This window comes from Motacilla alba, chromosome 13, assembly GCF_015832195.1.
Source record: "Motacilla alba alba isolate MOTALB_02 chromosome 13, Motacilla_alba_V1.0_pri, whole genome shotgun sequence".
Taxonomy (NCBI): domain Eukaryota; kingdom Metazoa; phylum Chordata; class Aves; order Passeriformes; family Motacillidae; genus Motacilla; species Motacilla alba.
Window position 1 is genome coordinate 8,854,848 of NC_052028.1, and position 16,235 is coordinate 8,871,082.

General features: G+C 41.8%; 1 protein-coding gene across 3 annotated transcripts; it reads right to left on the bottom strand.

The window, feature by feature from the left end:
* Positions 1-1,468: 1,468 nt before the first annotated feature.
* On the bottom strand, positions 1,469-16,173 carry SAR1B (secretion associated Ras related GTPase 1B). 3 transcript variants are annotated; one of them, XM_038149940.1, is made up of 7 exons: positions 15,919-16,173; positions 11,461-11,531; positions 8,511-8,630; positions 7,645-7,710; positions 6,990-7,093; positions 6,680-6,811; positions 1,469-5,203 (listed from the first exon to the last, which is right to left on the bottom strand). In XM_038149940.1, exons 2-7 carry the CDS (start codon positions 11,513-11,515, stop codon positions 5,087-5,089), a joined length of 594 nt encoding a protein of 197 aa, XP_038005868.1. In that variant the 5' UTR covers positions 11,516-11,531; positions 15,919-16,173; the 3' UTR covers positions 1,469-5,086. The 3 variants fall into 3 exon arrangements, with proteins under 3 accessions (XP_038005868.1, XP_038005870.1, XP_038005871.1); XM_038149942.1 differs by having other exon boundaries at positions 15,847-16,173; XM_038149943.1 differs by lacking the exon at positions 15,919-16,173 and adding an exon at positions 15,843-15,901.
* Between the last annotated feature and the right edge of the window lie 62 nt (positions 16,174-16,235).

Sequence of the window (16,235 nt, forward strand, 5' to 3'; positions counted from 1 at the left end):
TAAACATCTTCCAGCAGCACAATGTTCTGCAGCAAGTTTAAATTTGCTTTCTACTCCCAGAGAGGTGCAAGCCAAATGACAGTTGACCAGGTCAGCCAAGGACTTCACCAGCCCCATCTCCATGGTGTGCATTTCATAATTCCATGTTTACAGAGACATAAATAGACTCATCCCACAGTCACATGTGTGAGATCTGTTACACATTCTTCACTGCAGTCAGACTCGCAGCAGCTCAGTTAACTTCAACTACCCACAGAGGAACTTTCTGGGTTTTCTTCATTTCTCACAAAATAATAATGGCAAACAAAATGTGTAAACTTCATACTGCTTCTCTCTTGCACTGTGCCTGACAATGGCTCTGAAAACACAAGCAGAATTTCTTCTTGGATTGCGGTCTCTTTCTCAGCATTTTTAAGCATCGAAGTGTTGGAATAAAGCTGCCCCCAAAACAGCCCAGTGTGCCACTAATTTACACAAGGTTTGTGAGGTATCTCCAGTAGCTTCTGTGTGAGGGAGGCTTCTGTCATCCTGTTACAGACATGGGCAAACAGTGCCCACGTCAGGGAGGCACCACTTCCTTCAAGGCTGCTGTGAGAGCTCTTCTTGCTCAGGCAGACACCAAGCATGGCCCAATCCCTCCAGCCACCACTGGCACCAGAGGTAAAACAAGGACAGGAACCCTTCCACTCACCAGGATGATGAGGCAACATTAGCAGATTGGAAGCTCTGAGGCCCTGAAATGAAAGGCATCAAAGGCTCCAAAATATTACTGTAAGATTTCTTACTATGATGCAACATATGCAATAAGAAACAGGGTCATAAGAAAAACAAGGGATATATATCTTTAATTATTATTTTACCATACTTGCTCATCAAATTTTTAATTGTAATTCAAAGGCAGACAAAAAGTAATTTGAAAAATGTAAACTAAGGAGAATGTATGCTTAGGGTTGGAAAATAGTTCTCTAACAGTAGGTTGACACTCTCCTGTGGGCTATGCTCAGTTTGCTAAGTTTGAACTCAGTTTCAACCCCCACTCCATAGTCCCACCAACAGGGCCAATCCTAGAGCACAGCTGGAGCCTAAGGAAGTATCAGTCACCTCTAAGATCATATCTTTGCATCTTATTTTAGAACTGCAACAAAGGAAAGGCAATTTTTTCCATGTCCAAAGAGTTTTCCAGCTAGAGGATTTTTTTCCATACACCCATGAACAGAAGTTGAGCAACAATGAGACAGAACTATTACTATACCCACCCAAGAAAACCCCAACTCACTCCTAGACCGTATACTGAACAAACGTTTTTCCTGATTTTGATAATTTTTGATAATTTGACAAGAACTACCTGTTTAAAACTCCTTCAAATTTCAAGCAAAATTTTATTTTCTATTCCCAATACTTGTATTTCCAGCATAGGATGGGGCAACATAACAAATGCATTGACGACATGTTAAAGAACACTTTCACCTTTAGCTTTTCTTCTGCAGTTTATTATATAAATTATGATTTTCAACATTTAGTGCACTCACATTTCAGAACAGAAACACCAGTGCAAAGAGTGGTTTGTCCAAGGGCAAGAAGTTACACATCCCCACTGACCCCAGTGGATGAAGCTCAATTGTAACTCCTCGGTCCACAACTAACAACAGTGTGACCTAAATGTGAGCACACTGCTGTCAACAGAAACACTGGACTTTGGTTGGCAACAACCAAATACTCCGACAGGACAAACAAGAGAAGAACAATGTGACCTCCAGCAGACCTGTGAGTTCACTGGGATTGGAGACTTGGAGACCACCCCCATCATTTTTCTGAACTGCCATTATTATAAATAAGTGAATGCCAAATGTTCTATTTGATGCTCACATCCAATTATCAAAACACAATAAAGCTCCCATGCATGCAGGTACTGTTCTCCAGTGAATGCCACAGGTCACCTTTGGCACATCATAGTCAGGACCTGAACACAGAAATAATCCGGATCTGGCAGAGGATAAATGAGAAAGCTTGGAGAGCTTTCCCATCTCCAATGCCAATAATTGTTTCTGAAAAATGTATTAAACCAAGACTGAAATAGAGCAATCACCTCTCAGTTATACAATACATGCTAGACCCCAATTTTAATTACAACCAAGCAAAAGAAATCTTATTCAACCCAGAGATGTTTGTAAATGGGGTCACTGCCATGGAATACAGGCCACTGTCAGAAGTAGTTATTAGGATCTTAGAAATCTGCTTTCATTTCTCTTAAGGAACTGTTGCAATGTAAAAACAAAATGAGACAATTCATAAATAACATCTTTATTAATGAGTTTTCTTTTTCACATTCTTTAAAGTGATGTTCAATTAAAATCTGCATAGTCAAGAGTGCAAAAAAAATCATTTAAGTCAGACCCAAATGTGAACACTACTTTTTTTGAAGTAAGACTGGCCACAGTCATAGGAATAAAATAGAAATAAATGGCCAAGGGGACATGGAGGGGGTGGGGATGAGAACCACCAGGGAAATTCTCATCAGTATATTTGTCTATTAATAAAGTCTTCACACAAAGACACACAACACTCATTCACATTCATGTGCACAACAGAATGTAAACTACAGAAGAAAGGTCCTTCCTCTGCTGAATGAAATGAAATAGAGCAAGATTATTTAGGTATTTCACTGAGCATTGATCCAACAACATATCCAGCTGGATAACACAAGGTCCAGGTTTCTTCATGCCCTTATTACAATAACATTTCAGCCACCATCCCAGAGCAGGAACCAGGAAATCAAGAGTGTTTCCACAACGCTGGGAACTATTCTTAATACACATTTTTAAGCACCATCACCTCCCTTCCTTTTTAATTTTTAACAGGATTACCCCTTTCTTTAGTGCTGTTGTTCACAGTTGATTGGAAGAGCAGGTGAAGAGGACCCTCCAAGCCCATGCAATGGCTCAGCCTGTGGAAATGCAGGGCAGCACCTCCACTTCCAGCTTCATTTCCATAAGCACGAGCAACACAGTCCCAAATCGCTCACATCAACACCACAATGTGACTCTGCAAGTAGTACTTTTAATATTTACACCATCTAGTGATTTAGCTGTGGCTCTCTGCATTGTAACCATCATCAGAAAGAGCTAGAGAAAAAACACAAGAGGCACATCCCCTACATTATGGCTGTAGGTAGTAAAGACACACACTGTCCACACAGTGGTGAGAGGCCACTTCTTGCCTCCAGTTTGGATTTATGCAGCAGAGACACCACTCTACAGCTGAGCACGAGTTTAAATGCAGAATTCTCTATGTTGGTCATTTGGAAAAGCCCTCCAATGCCCTCACACTGAACTGCACCACACACAAACTGGGCTTAATGTTTTGCATGTGATTCTGCAGTAATAAACTTCATTTACAATTAATATTAGTTAGGTTCTGAATTATTCAGATGTTCAATCTAGCACTATGGGGAACTGATCATCAATATTCAATCATACCAGTTCAGGTTTGGGCAAGGAGTAAGTCTCATTTATTTGCTTTGTGCCTACAGCCTTTAGCTCTGAGATTCAAGCCCAGAGGTCAAAAGAAAGTCATTTGTGAAATCAAACCAGCCAGAAATACATTTACTGTCATGGATATTGGAAACATAAGGCCTAAAGTATTTTGGAGAAGATATACAACAGGAAATAAAAGGGATTCAGTACAACTTGCAGCAGTTTGTATTTGTACAAGGACAAAACAAACTACACAGTGAAACTCAAACCCATCAGAGTGAAATGGTGACTCCAGGGCTGAAACCCCACATTCATTTGGCAAATTAGGAGTAAAACTTGCCCAGCACAAGGAAGCACCCACCACAGCTCCCAGCCAGCATCAATGAGCTGCAGCACCCTTTCTTCAAAGATAACCTGCTTTCTCCTTGGGGAACTAACACTCAAAAGCAGGGAAAAGCAGTCAGAAACTGGAAAGAAGGACTGGATTTTACTCCAGAAATAAGTGCCCTGGGCAGCCAGCAGCTGCCACACTGGCCAGGTTTCAGGGCAAAACCACGTACGAGAATCCATCTTGTCCTAAGAATAAAACTGGCCAATGAGTGTGAGCTGGTAAACTTGCAAAAGCAGCAATGGCAACCCCTTCTTTTTCCTGGAAATTTCGTGGGCAAGTCTTCTGGTAGACCCAAAAATGAATGAAATTAGAAACAGGATATTTAGTGCAGTGGTACTCTTATTTCTTCAGAAAGAAACTGTATTTCTTGTGTCACATCAGGGGTTTAATTCAAGAGACCAGTAGATTAAGACCACTTTTGTAATTAGTTCAAGATTTACTTTGGCACAACTAATTTAGACTTTTTGTATTTGTGGTAATTTTAAGGTCATCACAGTAGATTTTTCCTTTTCTATGGAAAATCCTAAAATAAATACAATTTAGTAGTCTGAAAAAACCCACCTTAATCTGATCTACAAGAAACTACTTTGTGGCCTGCTTGTGTTTCAGGAAAATATCCCACATATTCAGATCAGCCTCACTAGTTAAGACACATTAAAATGAAACATTTCCCATTAAAGATGCCAAAACTGGATTTAAATTTATTGCATGACGTTGCATAAGAAAGTGTATTATTGAAAAATGTAAGGCATCATGCAATTATCCATCAGCTAATTATTTATTATTCCTTGAAAGATGGTTATATACTCTAAAGTTATAAAACCAGTTTCAAAAAAGTACATAAAAAATTTAACATAAGCATTAAATATTTTTCACATGTTCATAGTTTTCAGCTGTTAAAAAGTGCATTCAAACATACTGTACTGGAAAGTTGCTCTGACCAAAAATGGTGCTGGAGACTCATTAAATTAAAAGCTGCAAAAGGATGTTGCATGGGATTAGAAAGCTCACAGGTTGTGGTATTTAAACTTACAAACTCGCTTGAAAGAATTTTGCAATCCTCACACTTACAATTTAGCATCAATGATATAATTAGCTAAAAATGTGTATTTTTAAAATTGAACAGTCAAATGAATTCAAGTTACGTACACTGAGTGATCAAATAAGGAGCAGACAAAGCTGAGCCCCGGGCCAGGGTGTGCTGCTGGGATTTGGGCAGGGATCAGTTGATGTACTGGGCCATCCAGCGGAAGCCCTCGCCGTAGCCTTGTCTCTTCAGCACACTGCACATGAACACCTCCAGGGGCCTGGCATTCAGGTCCTTCAGTGGTGTGCTGCCCTGCAGAGAGACACAGACATGCCCTTACAGCTCCCTTACAAACAGCATCTATTCCACGTGCCTCTATGGGACACCCCTATTTAACTCGTGTTTGACACTGGAATTTTGGAAAATAAATTAATCTAAAATCATAGAATGGGTTGGGTTGGAAGGGACCTTAAAGCTAATCTCATTCCAACCCCTGGCCATGGGCAGGGACACCCTCCACTATCCTAGGTTGCTCCAAACCCTGCCCAAACTGGCATGAAAACACTTTCAGGAACAGGGCATCCCCAGCTTCTCTGGGCCTGACACCTCCACAGAGAGACCAGAACATGTGACCTTCATCTCAGTAACTTGTGTACCAGAACACCATGCATGTTCTCATGTGCATCCACACTGGAGAGGGGGAACTACATGAAACCAAAATGGAACAGCGGAAGTGCCAAGAGAATTTTAGAGCTTATATTTGGTGTCCAGTCACAGTTCCTTGCTCTGTTTGCAACAGTTTTCCAACCAGATAAAAAAAAGCAGTTGCTACAAATTTTAGGACTGATCAAAGCAAGAGTGCCATGTACTTGCTTGCAAAGATCAGCACAGTGCAATAAAGCTGCTGTTCAACTGGATATTCACAGTGGTGTCCATGCTTCATCAAATACATGAGGTGTGAAGAGCAGAAAACAAGAGGGCAAAATGCAACAAACGAGAAAGTAAAGATTTGTTCCTGTTTGGCCTAAACTATGACTGGCACTGAGCTTAAAGAGAGGCACCTAAGAGTGAATAAGCAAAGAGGAATTGCAAGGCAGGTGCCCTCAGCAGAGCTGCTCAGCTAATGGGAGCTGTGATTGGAAGCCACAGTGAACGACTGTCAGCTGCAGGGAGGTTTCTTTCCAAGAGCCAAGGACATCAAGCACTGTTTCTAATGCTCACAAGCAGAGCACTGCATTAACTTACATTAAGAGGAGCTGAAGTTTCACAAAGACCCTTATTAGAAATCTGCCTTGTTGCTACAGATGCCAGTAGGAACATTTTCCTTCCCACAATCTACAAACTTAGACTTCTACAATGGTGCAAATCTATCTCTAAGCTTTAAGCAAATATGTTAGGTAGAAAATTATTAAAGCTTGCACTTGAAATGAGAAAGATTCTATTCAGTTTTCACTCATAATTCACTCTACAATTATAGCCTCTGAAAACTGTCTAAAAATAGTGCATAAGAAAGATGAAATACTAAAAATTATTCTAGATACAAATACATTTTCTCTGAAAAAATGTGGCATTAAATATGACGTAAAAAGTTGTAGTAGACATACATTTAACACACACACAAAGAGACTCTGGGATTCATTCTATATGCTGTTATTATGTACTAAGTGCTTTATAAATTAGAAAAACATTTATTTTGTATAGCTGGAGAAAACCAGAGTCAACACACAAATAAGGCAAACTAACTACCTAAGCAAAAAACCTCACAAAAAAAAAAAAAAAAAGCAATACCTTTCCTGTTGTCTGGCCATAGAGACCAAACGTCTCTCGTAACCTCTCTTCACTGATGGCTTCAGGTCTGTCAATCTTGTTACCAAGAATTAGGATAGGCACATTAGCAATAGTTTCATCTGTCATTAGTGACTGCAAAGGAATGGAGAAAGGAGGACTGAATTTAATTTAAAATTTAATTAAAACTGATTTAATTTAAAATATGGAAGGTCAAACCGCTACTACTCATTTGCAGGTGACAGCAGAGGTCTTTGGGTATTTGAGCTTAGTTCTTTGAAATTCAAACTTTCAAAAGCTTATTTACACTTACATCAAGTTCTTCTTTTGATTCAAGCAATCTTTCGTGGTCTGCACAGTCCACCAAGAACACAACACCATTAATTGCAGGCAGGTAGTTTTTCCACACTCTGCGAGCTACAGGGAAAATAAGAAATAAAAATAAAAGGAAATTATCCCCAAATAGCAGAGCAATGCACACTGGTAATTAAAAAGCAACAGGTGTGTGTGGGTTTATTAATTTGATTTTTTTTTAATTCTTAGCTTATGTTGCCAGTCTTTGGAATGCAATTTCATGTTTTACAAAGCTTGAAATAACAGAACAAAATTATAATTCGTTCTAATGTTATCACTGTTCTATCCCACATGAATGCTGATGTGTGGAAATGGTTTTTTGTTTCCCCAGGAATTATGTCAACAAGGGTAAGTTTGAAGGTAAATGCAAGGAATTCAAAGTACAGAACTCCTCCTCACAGTATTAGTCAAAAGTTTCTCCTCTACTGCAGCTTTTGCTAAATCATATTTGTGATTTGTGACAAGTGGTGGAGATGGGTGAAAGAGCAGCCAATGTCTTTTATGCTGTCCCAGAAGAGTTCGGGAGTCAGTCTCTGCAGCAAGGCCGTGTTTCTGATTGGAAGCAAACCCCAGCCCAGTTCAGTGAGCTTAAAAGAGTCAACACACACTCTTACCTTGAGCATGTCCACCCAGATCGAAGGTAGTGAAAGTCATGCCAGCAATTGTCAGCTCTTCTGAAGCTGGAAATACACAGAATTATGTTCTAGGTGAAGATTATGCAGTGCTTTGGAAAAGTCTGGCCTTCTAGCACATAGATTTTACTTTCTTTTGCTTCTTTCCAGTATTTTGTTATTCAAGAAGAACATAAGAGTAATACATTCTCTCAAAATCAATGGCACATTCATGTATCACCAAAATGTTATTAACCATTAAAGCATGTGTGAAATATCTACAATGCTAAGAAGAGCAGAGTATTCCTACATTATTTATCCCTACATGTTACACAAACAACAGTTGGCTCTGACATCTGGTTTGCAAAAAAGATTTTGCATTTGGCATTTTGTTTTCAATACTGTTCAAGGTTTCTCCTCTTCACATCCTTTCCCAGTTTCTCATCTCCTTACTAGACTTCCCCAATCCACATTTTCAATCTGTGTTGAACTTTGTCTCCTGCAATGTTACCAGGATAACAATTACACAGTAACCTTTGAGACATAAACACTGATTTTCTAATTATACAGAGAAGCTGTTCCCAAAAATTGCAAGCCCCTATTTCTTGCAGCTTCTATAGTACAAACTCTCTGCTTCATTGTTCTGCTTGTTATTCACCTCTTAATTTTAAATATAACACTCGGAACTATACTACACACATTTGTTTTTTAAGATTACTTGAACTATCCATGGATTGCAATCCCAAAAATCCCTTTGTATCTCCCAAGTTACACTGGTGGTCTTATAATCAGATCTGGCATAATCAGATCCTGCTTTTCTTGCAGTCCCTCAAATGCTTTCTAGCTAAGGAACAGCCCTATTAACTTACTGGGGTGTAACGTGGGCACGTGTTGTCCCAGTCTGTCATCTTTGAGCATGTGCAGCAGTGTAGTTTTGCCAGCATTGTCCAGTCCAAGAAACACTAGTTTGCCTGATTTCTTGTACAGTCCTGGAACAAAAAAAGAACCTAGTGATTAATCAGTTCAATGGGAGTTCACTTCCAGCACCAGAGATGATTTTGCTCCTAGGAACAAAGTGTTACAGTCACGGTACAAAATACAGACCAGGCAAACTCCACCATACCTTTATCAGTGCCCTTTATCCATGTTGTACAAATGACAGTCCCACTTACCACAAGCCTGCTGCACCAGGTAACATGCAGCTTACAGGATGCTTGGCAGGAGAGGCACAAATTGGTGTGAATGTGTCAATCATGGAATGCATCCCGTTATCTCAGGAAAAGCATGACAGAACAGGACTAAATGCTAGCAATGCAGTTCACTCTGCCCCAGCAAAAGGACAGATCTGCTCACAGGTGGTCTGGACCATGGACCATTCTGAACCTGAACTCTGTTCACCTACCTCCAATTACAGCAAAACACTCGTCCGAGACAAAAAAAGAAAATTCAGACCTCAATCAGAATAATATGGAGAAATTGGATTCAACATCAATAATCATAATTTGCGTGTAAATTCTTTAATATTGGTTAACATATTATTTGGACAAAAAGCAACTTTCACCCACACCCCCAGGAAAACTGTTGGCTACATCCTGAATGGCATCATCAGGACACTTCTGACACACTTTGTCCCATGTGACAATGCTTTCCCAACAGGACTAAGAAATTTTATTTTCATTGGTTGTCATCTTTATAAAAACGTCTTCTGCCCTTCTTCTCCCCCTCCACTTGTAACCCCAGAAATGCAACAGTTGCTGTGAAGGAGAGGAAAGATTTTTAAGACACGAACACCATATTTTCTTAAATTGGAGATTATCAAAGGGCAATTCTGTTACAACTTGTCAACACTATATCCTCTGCCAGAATTAGTTTTCACTGCTTTAAGCTCATTGATATTCAAAGTAAAACATTAAGATATATTAAATTTAAAACAAAAAAAAAAATCAATCCTGTCCCGTACTGAAAAAAACCCCTATCTTCTGTAATGCACTGTCCTCGTGTGTGTCGGGATGTTCAGCCAGCCCCGCTGAGGCCGCAGCATTCCAGGGGCAGAGGTGCCTCTGCCCAGCAGACCTTTACACCACTGCTGTTTGCTCACCTCTCCCTCTGCCTTTGAGCTAATCTCAGGGATCACATTCCGGCTGCACATGTTTTGTAACTTGCAGGAATGAATATTCTGTCCAATTCCTCATCTTATTTCATTAATGATCTTTATTACTCCAGGTCCTGCAGAGTGTCTTCACAGTTCTTTCAAATACAACAACTCTTATTTCCCAAACACCTCCTCACATGCCCACGTATATCCTAACTATTAAACTAGGGAGTGGAGCAGAAAAGTGTTAATGTTTACAGAGAAAGAAGTGGACAAACATTTTCATATACTAACTTACATCACAGGAGAAACTCCAGTTCACACTCACCTTATGAGTTAAACAAAACTCTACTAACCTATAGGAAAACAATAATATTTTTCCCTCTCTCAGCCTGTAGATCCACGAGTCTTTGCTTCCCAGTCAGATGTTGCTGGTTGCACCACAACATTTCAAGCTTCCCAGGTGTCTTTCAGAGAAACACAAGACTAACAAGCAGCCATTCTTCAGCTACTAGCTACACCAAGACCTGAGTTTTTATATATACATACAAAATAAAAAATGTTTTTGTGCCACCCAGAAGTATACTTGTGCAAAGATGTTCTTGCTAAAGTGCTCCCATTAACCTTCTGACAGGACAACATAGGGAACTGTGGGCAGTTTCCCAAATGTTATGATCTGCTTTCTTCAACTCTAACTGAGAATGCAAAGAGAAAGTGTTTCTTTTAGAAAAAGAGGGACATAAAAGAGGGAGCTGCTTCAAGCTCCTCTATCTTTCAGCAGAATTAGCCTTTGCTTGCACAGGAATGGAAGAGCAGGCCAGTGTGCAGTAATCACTGTGCAGCTAAGGAAGAAGAGATAAGAAAGATTAGTCAACTTAGTTAAAATTTCACTGGCTAACATTTTGATAGCAGGCCAAGGGTCTGACATTCAGGGCAAAACTTTAAACTTTCAACTGATAAAAGGTAGGTGGCACGGCTTGCTATGACTTCTTAGCCTCAAATGCTTTTTGACCACTTCAATAAAATCCTTTGAACTTGGAAATTGTGCCTTTTACCTATGTGATCTGCAGCTTCTGATCCTTTTTTTAGTATCCTAACATTAATTGTATCCTAACATTAATTTTCCTCACGGTTATGGGGTTTTTTCACTTTGGACTGATATGGATTGCAGACTTTTTGGATAGGGAATAATTTTCTGAGGCTCTTGAGTAGATGCCAGTGAAGTTTCACATTGATTTCTGTGGCACAGAACAAAAAATCACAGAACAATGCACTGCTGAACACGAAAAAGGGTTTCAATATCTGACACTGATTTTTTGCAGACAGTCCCTCCTATTTGGATTCTGAAATGATAGCCTCATGATCAAAATAACTGAGTTAAAATAACTGAGTTCAGTTCTTTACAGCAGAGAAAAATTAGGAGAAGACCCAAAAAAGCCACCTGAATTACAGCAGCTTAAATGCAGTATGATTAGAAAAGTCCGACCCATTACGATCATGAAATAAAATGTAATTTTTTTCAAGAAGGATTAATGTAAAATGGAGGGGAGAGCACACTCTGGAAATGCTCAGTATTGATAAGTGAAACTTTTGTTTGAGTGTTACTGAATGTACACCAAACCAAATATTATTATTTACCCAGCAGTTTTATTTGAAGATAACAGAGGTGAACAGATATTTCACACAAGAACAGCAGAAAGGAAAAGCCCCAAACAATAATGACTTACCTAAAAACTGCAATACACTACTGAAACCACTGTAAATCCAATCAAATAGGAACATATCTGAATCTTATAGTCTGAAATAAAGAGAAAACATAATGCATTTAAGTTCTGTCAGAACAGCACATTAAGCATTGTAAAATATTTATATGTAACAAAAATAATTTAAAATCCTGTGTTAAAAAAAAATAGTTTTGGTAAACTGTATCATAGACCAGTTAAATGACAATAGCAAAGATTTTCTCCTCTCTTAAGAAAACACTACATGGACTGAAGTCTTTGCAAGAAGTAAAAATCATTTTATCCAAAGTACAATTTGTTGAAAGTATGCAATGATCCACTGAAGATTTTAAACAGGATTTTCACTTTTCAACTAGGGAAAGGAGGTGGCACTTCAGAGAGGGCAGTGGAGGAATATCACTGCAGATTTAGAGCTCCAGCCACCCCTGGGAACTGCTGGGATTCAAAGCAGAGGCAGTAAGAGGCAAAGAAGTTTTGCAGAGTTGAATCTAGAGAAGTTTGGTACCAATAAATCCTTGTCCACACAGAACCTGTCTGTTTGGGTTGTTATGGAAAACAATTACCTAGCACAAAGCACTGGAATTACCCTTCAAGAACAGTGACCTCCTGTCAGGCTGCCACAATTCAAACCTTAAATGCAAAAGTTTTGTTTAAAAAAACCCACCAGACTCCCATACTTCCCCACTGAATTGCTTCAGCTTGGATTCAATAACAGAAGGCTGAGCTGAGAGCCCATACTAGGTTCATTGTGCAGCCATGAGTGATTAATTTCCTAGCTTTCATCTTAATTTCCTCATTATCTAAAGTGAGGATAATCATAAAATCATTGAGGTTGAAAAAGGCCTCTAAGACCACTGAGTCCAACTGACAGCCCAGCACCTCTGTGTTCAACACTAAACCAAGTCCCCAAGGCCACATACACAGGACTTCTGAGTGCTCCCAGAGGTGGTGAATCCACCACTGCCTTGGGCAGCCTGTGCCAGGGCTTGGCCACCCTTTCAGTGAAGAAATTTTTCCTAATATGTAATCTGAATCTTTGCTGGCACAACTTCAAGCTGCTTCCTCTTGTCTTGTCACTTGTCACCTGAGAGAAAACACCAACCCCAACCTGGCAACAACCTGTCAGGGAGTTGTAGAGAGTGATAAGGTTTCCCCCTGAGCCTCCTTTCTCCAGGCTGAGCCCCGTCAGCTCCCTCAGCTGCTCCTCACCAAACCTGTGCTCTAAATCACACTGAAAGCACCAGTCTGACATGGTGAACTGTGAGCATTTTATTTCTCTTGGAGACTAAAGGGCAACATCCTTAGAAGCCTTTAGCCAGCTAATTCCTACTGGAATACATGACCCCTGTGGACACTGGAGTCTGACTGCCCTGGAAAAACGGGGCTGCACTGCTAAACACAGCTGGCAGAGGCATCCACACTGCTACAGGTGCTCACCACACTTGTCTAGAAGCTGCAGGGCTGCCTTGGGGCATCACAAGAAGACTTCAGGGCAGCTCTGAGCCTAGAGCACAGCACACAGGAGTCAAAACACAGGTCTGAACCAGCCCAAAAATCCAAGCATTCATCACAGCAACTACACTCATGACAGAGTTTCTTTGCTACGCAACAACAGGTACATCATACAGAGATAATGTGGAAAGAGGAGTGGATATTTAAATGACCTTTGCTTGCACTGGAACAACATCTGTTCAGATGACGAAGCACCAGGTGTCTTGGTTTCGCCACAGCTAACCCTTAAACCTTTAACCACGTCTACATTTCTCTGAACAACACAGCAGCTGCAACAGGCACAATTTTTAAGAATACCAAATCAAATATGCTTGTCAATGCATAAACACCCAGTTACACAATGTCATGACTGAAACTGTCCCTTGCATGGCTAAAAAGCAAAGGTCAAGAATAAGCAAACATGGCAGAACACACACGTCAGCAGATTTATTTATTGCTTGAGCAAAATACCAATCAAGAAAAGCCTCTGTGGGGCTTAGGGAAACGATCGACTCAAATAACCTGCAAATCAGGGCAAACAGCGTGATGTAAGAGAAGTGCTCAGATTACTGAGGTGAGAATAACTTCAGTGTTCACTTGTATTAACCTGTTCCATCTATTACCCTTAGGTTTACAAAAAACATCAACCAAAACAATCTTCATGCACTACAGAAAAAAACTTTAAAGGGTGAGATTCAAACGATTAATCTGAGAACAGGATTACTCTTCAAACACAGCTGAAGTGGCATTAATACTGGTTCAATTTCCATCACTGTAAGAGAAGTGGTGCTGGAAACAGAGCTACCCAAATCCTGCCAGAACAACCTCTATATCAGCTGGCAGCAGTTAAAGGAAAACACTTTCAAAATGGGAAAAAAATGGACAGCTAATTGTAAAGACACACAGGTAATATTTGAATAGTGATATTAAATCTACTCTTATCACACAGGAAAAGTAACTTTATAATTCAGAGCTGTGTCAAATCAAAGCATTATAAAGCCAGAGTGGCTCTGCTCTGGTTTGAGAGTTGTTACGCTGAGAGGAAATTCAGGGAAGAGCTGAGGCTGTTGGATACACACAGACTCAAACTCAGGCTCACGTTAAAAACACCACAAAAGCAGAACAGTGACGACTCAGCAATCACTGTTCACAAGCCATGATGGGGATGAAGGTACTGTTTTAATGTTATTTCATGGGTTGATTTGAAAATAATCCACTGGAAATGGACAAAAGCTTTGAACAAAAAGTTGTGCTGGACCAAGACAATCTTTTGATACCAACTGCTTTTACAGACATCACCAACTCACTGTGTCTCCACTGCAAAGATACCGAAGTTAACTTTCTAGTTTCACTTCAGTGACACATGTCAACCACTGAAAAAAATCCCCTTCAACCCTGGTCAATGTTATTTCATCAGCAAAGCATCACCCAGCAACTCCTGTGGAGCCAGGTCCACCACTCCACAGACCAAGGACGTGGGTTCACTTAGTGACTGTGGAGAATGAGGAATTCCCCACAGTGGCTCTGGTAACACCGAGCCAGCCTCCTGAAGGGAAAGCTGCTGGCAGCATGGACTAACAAGCAAACTCACTCACATCTCTTTTATCTTCTATAACTAGGAAATTTTTTTCCTCCTACACTCAACTTGTTTTTTTTCCTAGCTAAACATTCATCACTTCACTCCCAAACCTTAGGACAGTGATCACTTCTGAAGACTCTTGAAGTTAAGGCAAGAGACAATATCAGGCTTTTAAAGAGCGTTTTAAATGCCTTTATGGAACAATTAGGAAACAGAAACCAGTGACACCCAAGTGAACAGCTCCTGTATGAACTGGGAACACGCTGTGCTACACCTGTGGGGGGACTGTCAGCAAGAGCCAGAGAAGAAATCTCAGTCCAGCCTGAGAGCACCAAACACCAGTTCCAGCCACAGTCTGAAACCACAACCTGCAAGCAACGGCGTAAAGCTTACTGCTAAGGGTGTATTTTTAGTTTTTCAAGTAGGATGGAAACATGATAACTTGAAAGTTATAATTTCACACAAGATCACCATAACATTATAAAATATTACCACAGGCAACAGAAGTAAAAACCCCTAGGAAACTCAGTGGATAAACTGAGATTCTACAACACAGTTTACTCTTTTGATTTGAAACTGCACTTGGATGTTGCATTTGAAGAGCTAAGGAAAGGCATAGTTAGAAAGTGAGGTAATAGCATATACTTTCTTAAAGTATTTTAATAATTTTTGACAGGGACTAATTTTTGAGACAGCAGAGTTTACCCGTGAAGACAGCACTACAACACACGAGTTCCTAAGGGCACCTGATGCAGAGGTTTAGGCAGCCCTGGCTGACAAAGCCCAGCTGTCAGAGGATATCCTCTCTGCGGGGCTGCTGCACCATCCACCGACTTATGACCAAAACCCTTAAAAGCAGTAACTTCTGAAGACATGACAATACTTCAGGTAAGTATTGCAGGTCGATACAACGCGGCGGGCGGCTGCCCAGGGAGGCTGCAGGGCACCTGTGGGTTATGGGGTTACCTAAGGCACCTCACCATCGCAGACCCCCGAGGCAGCGCTGCCCAGGACCTGCGAGCACCGCGACCGGCCGGTGCCGCCAGCAGCCCGAGCAGTCCCCGGGCTGCGCCAGGGGGAAACAGGGAGGCGACAGAAGGGCTAGGAGGGAAGGGAGGGCAGCCCCTCGCCCCTCTGCCCGCGGCCCCGCGCAGGCCGCAGCTTGTCGGGGCGCGCAGGGACCCCCGGCCAGGCCCCGCCGCGGCCCGGAGGCCGCTCCCAGCAGGACACGGGAATGGCCCAGCGTCCTGCGGGGCCGGCCGGGGAGAACAGACCCCTCACCGCCCGCCCCGCTCACCCACCGCCGAGCCTGAGGTGCTCCGGGACTCGGGCAGCACCGACACCGACCGACACCGACCGACACCGACACTCACCCGCGGCTGCGCCCGCTCCGCCCCCCGCCGCTCCTTCCGGCACCGGCACCCGCGGCACACACTCGGCTGCGCTCGTCTGTGTTCGGATGGGCTCGGCTCTGTCCGGATGGGCTCGGCTCTGTCCGGATCGGCGGGCGTGGTCTCGACCGTGTTGCCTTCGGCTGGGTTCGGCTAGAATCGCCCCGGTTCGGCGTGCTTCGGCTGTGTTCGGCCGGGTTCGGTTCGGCTTCGCTCGGCTCCGCCCCTCCGCGTGCCCGCCCAGCCCCGCCTCTGGCCCCGCCCCTTTCAGCCGCAGCGCCGCTCCCGGAAGTGCCACG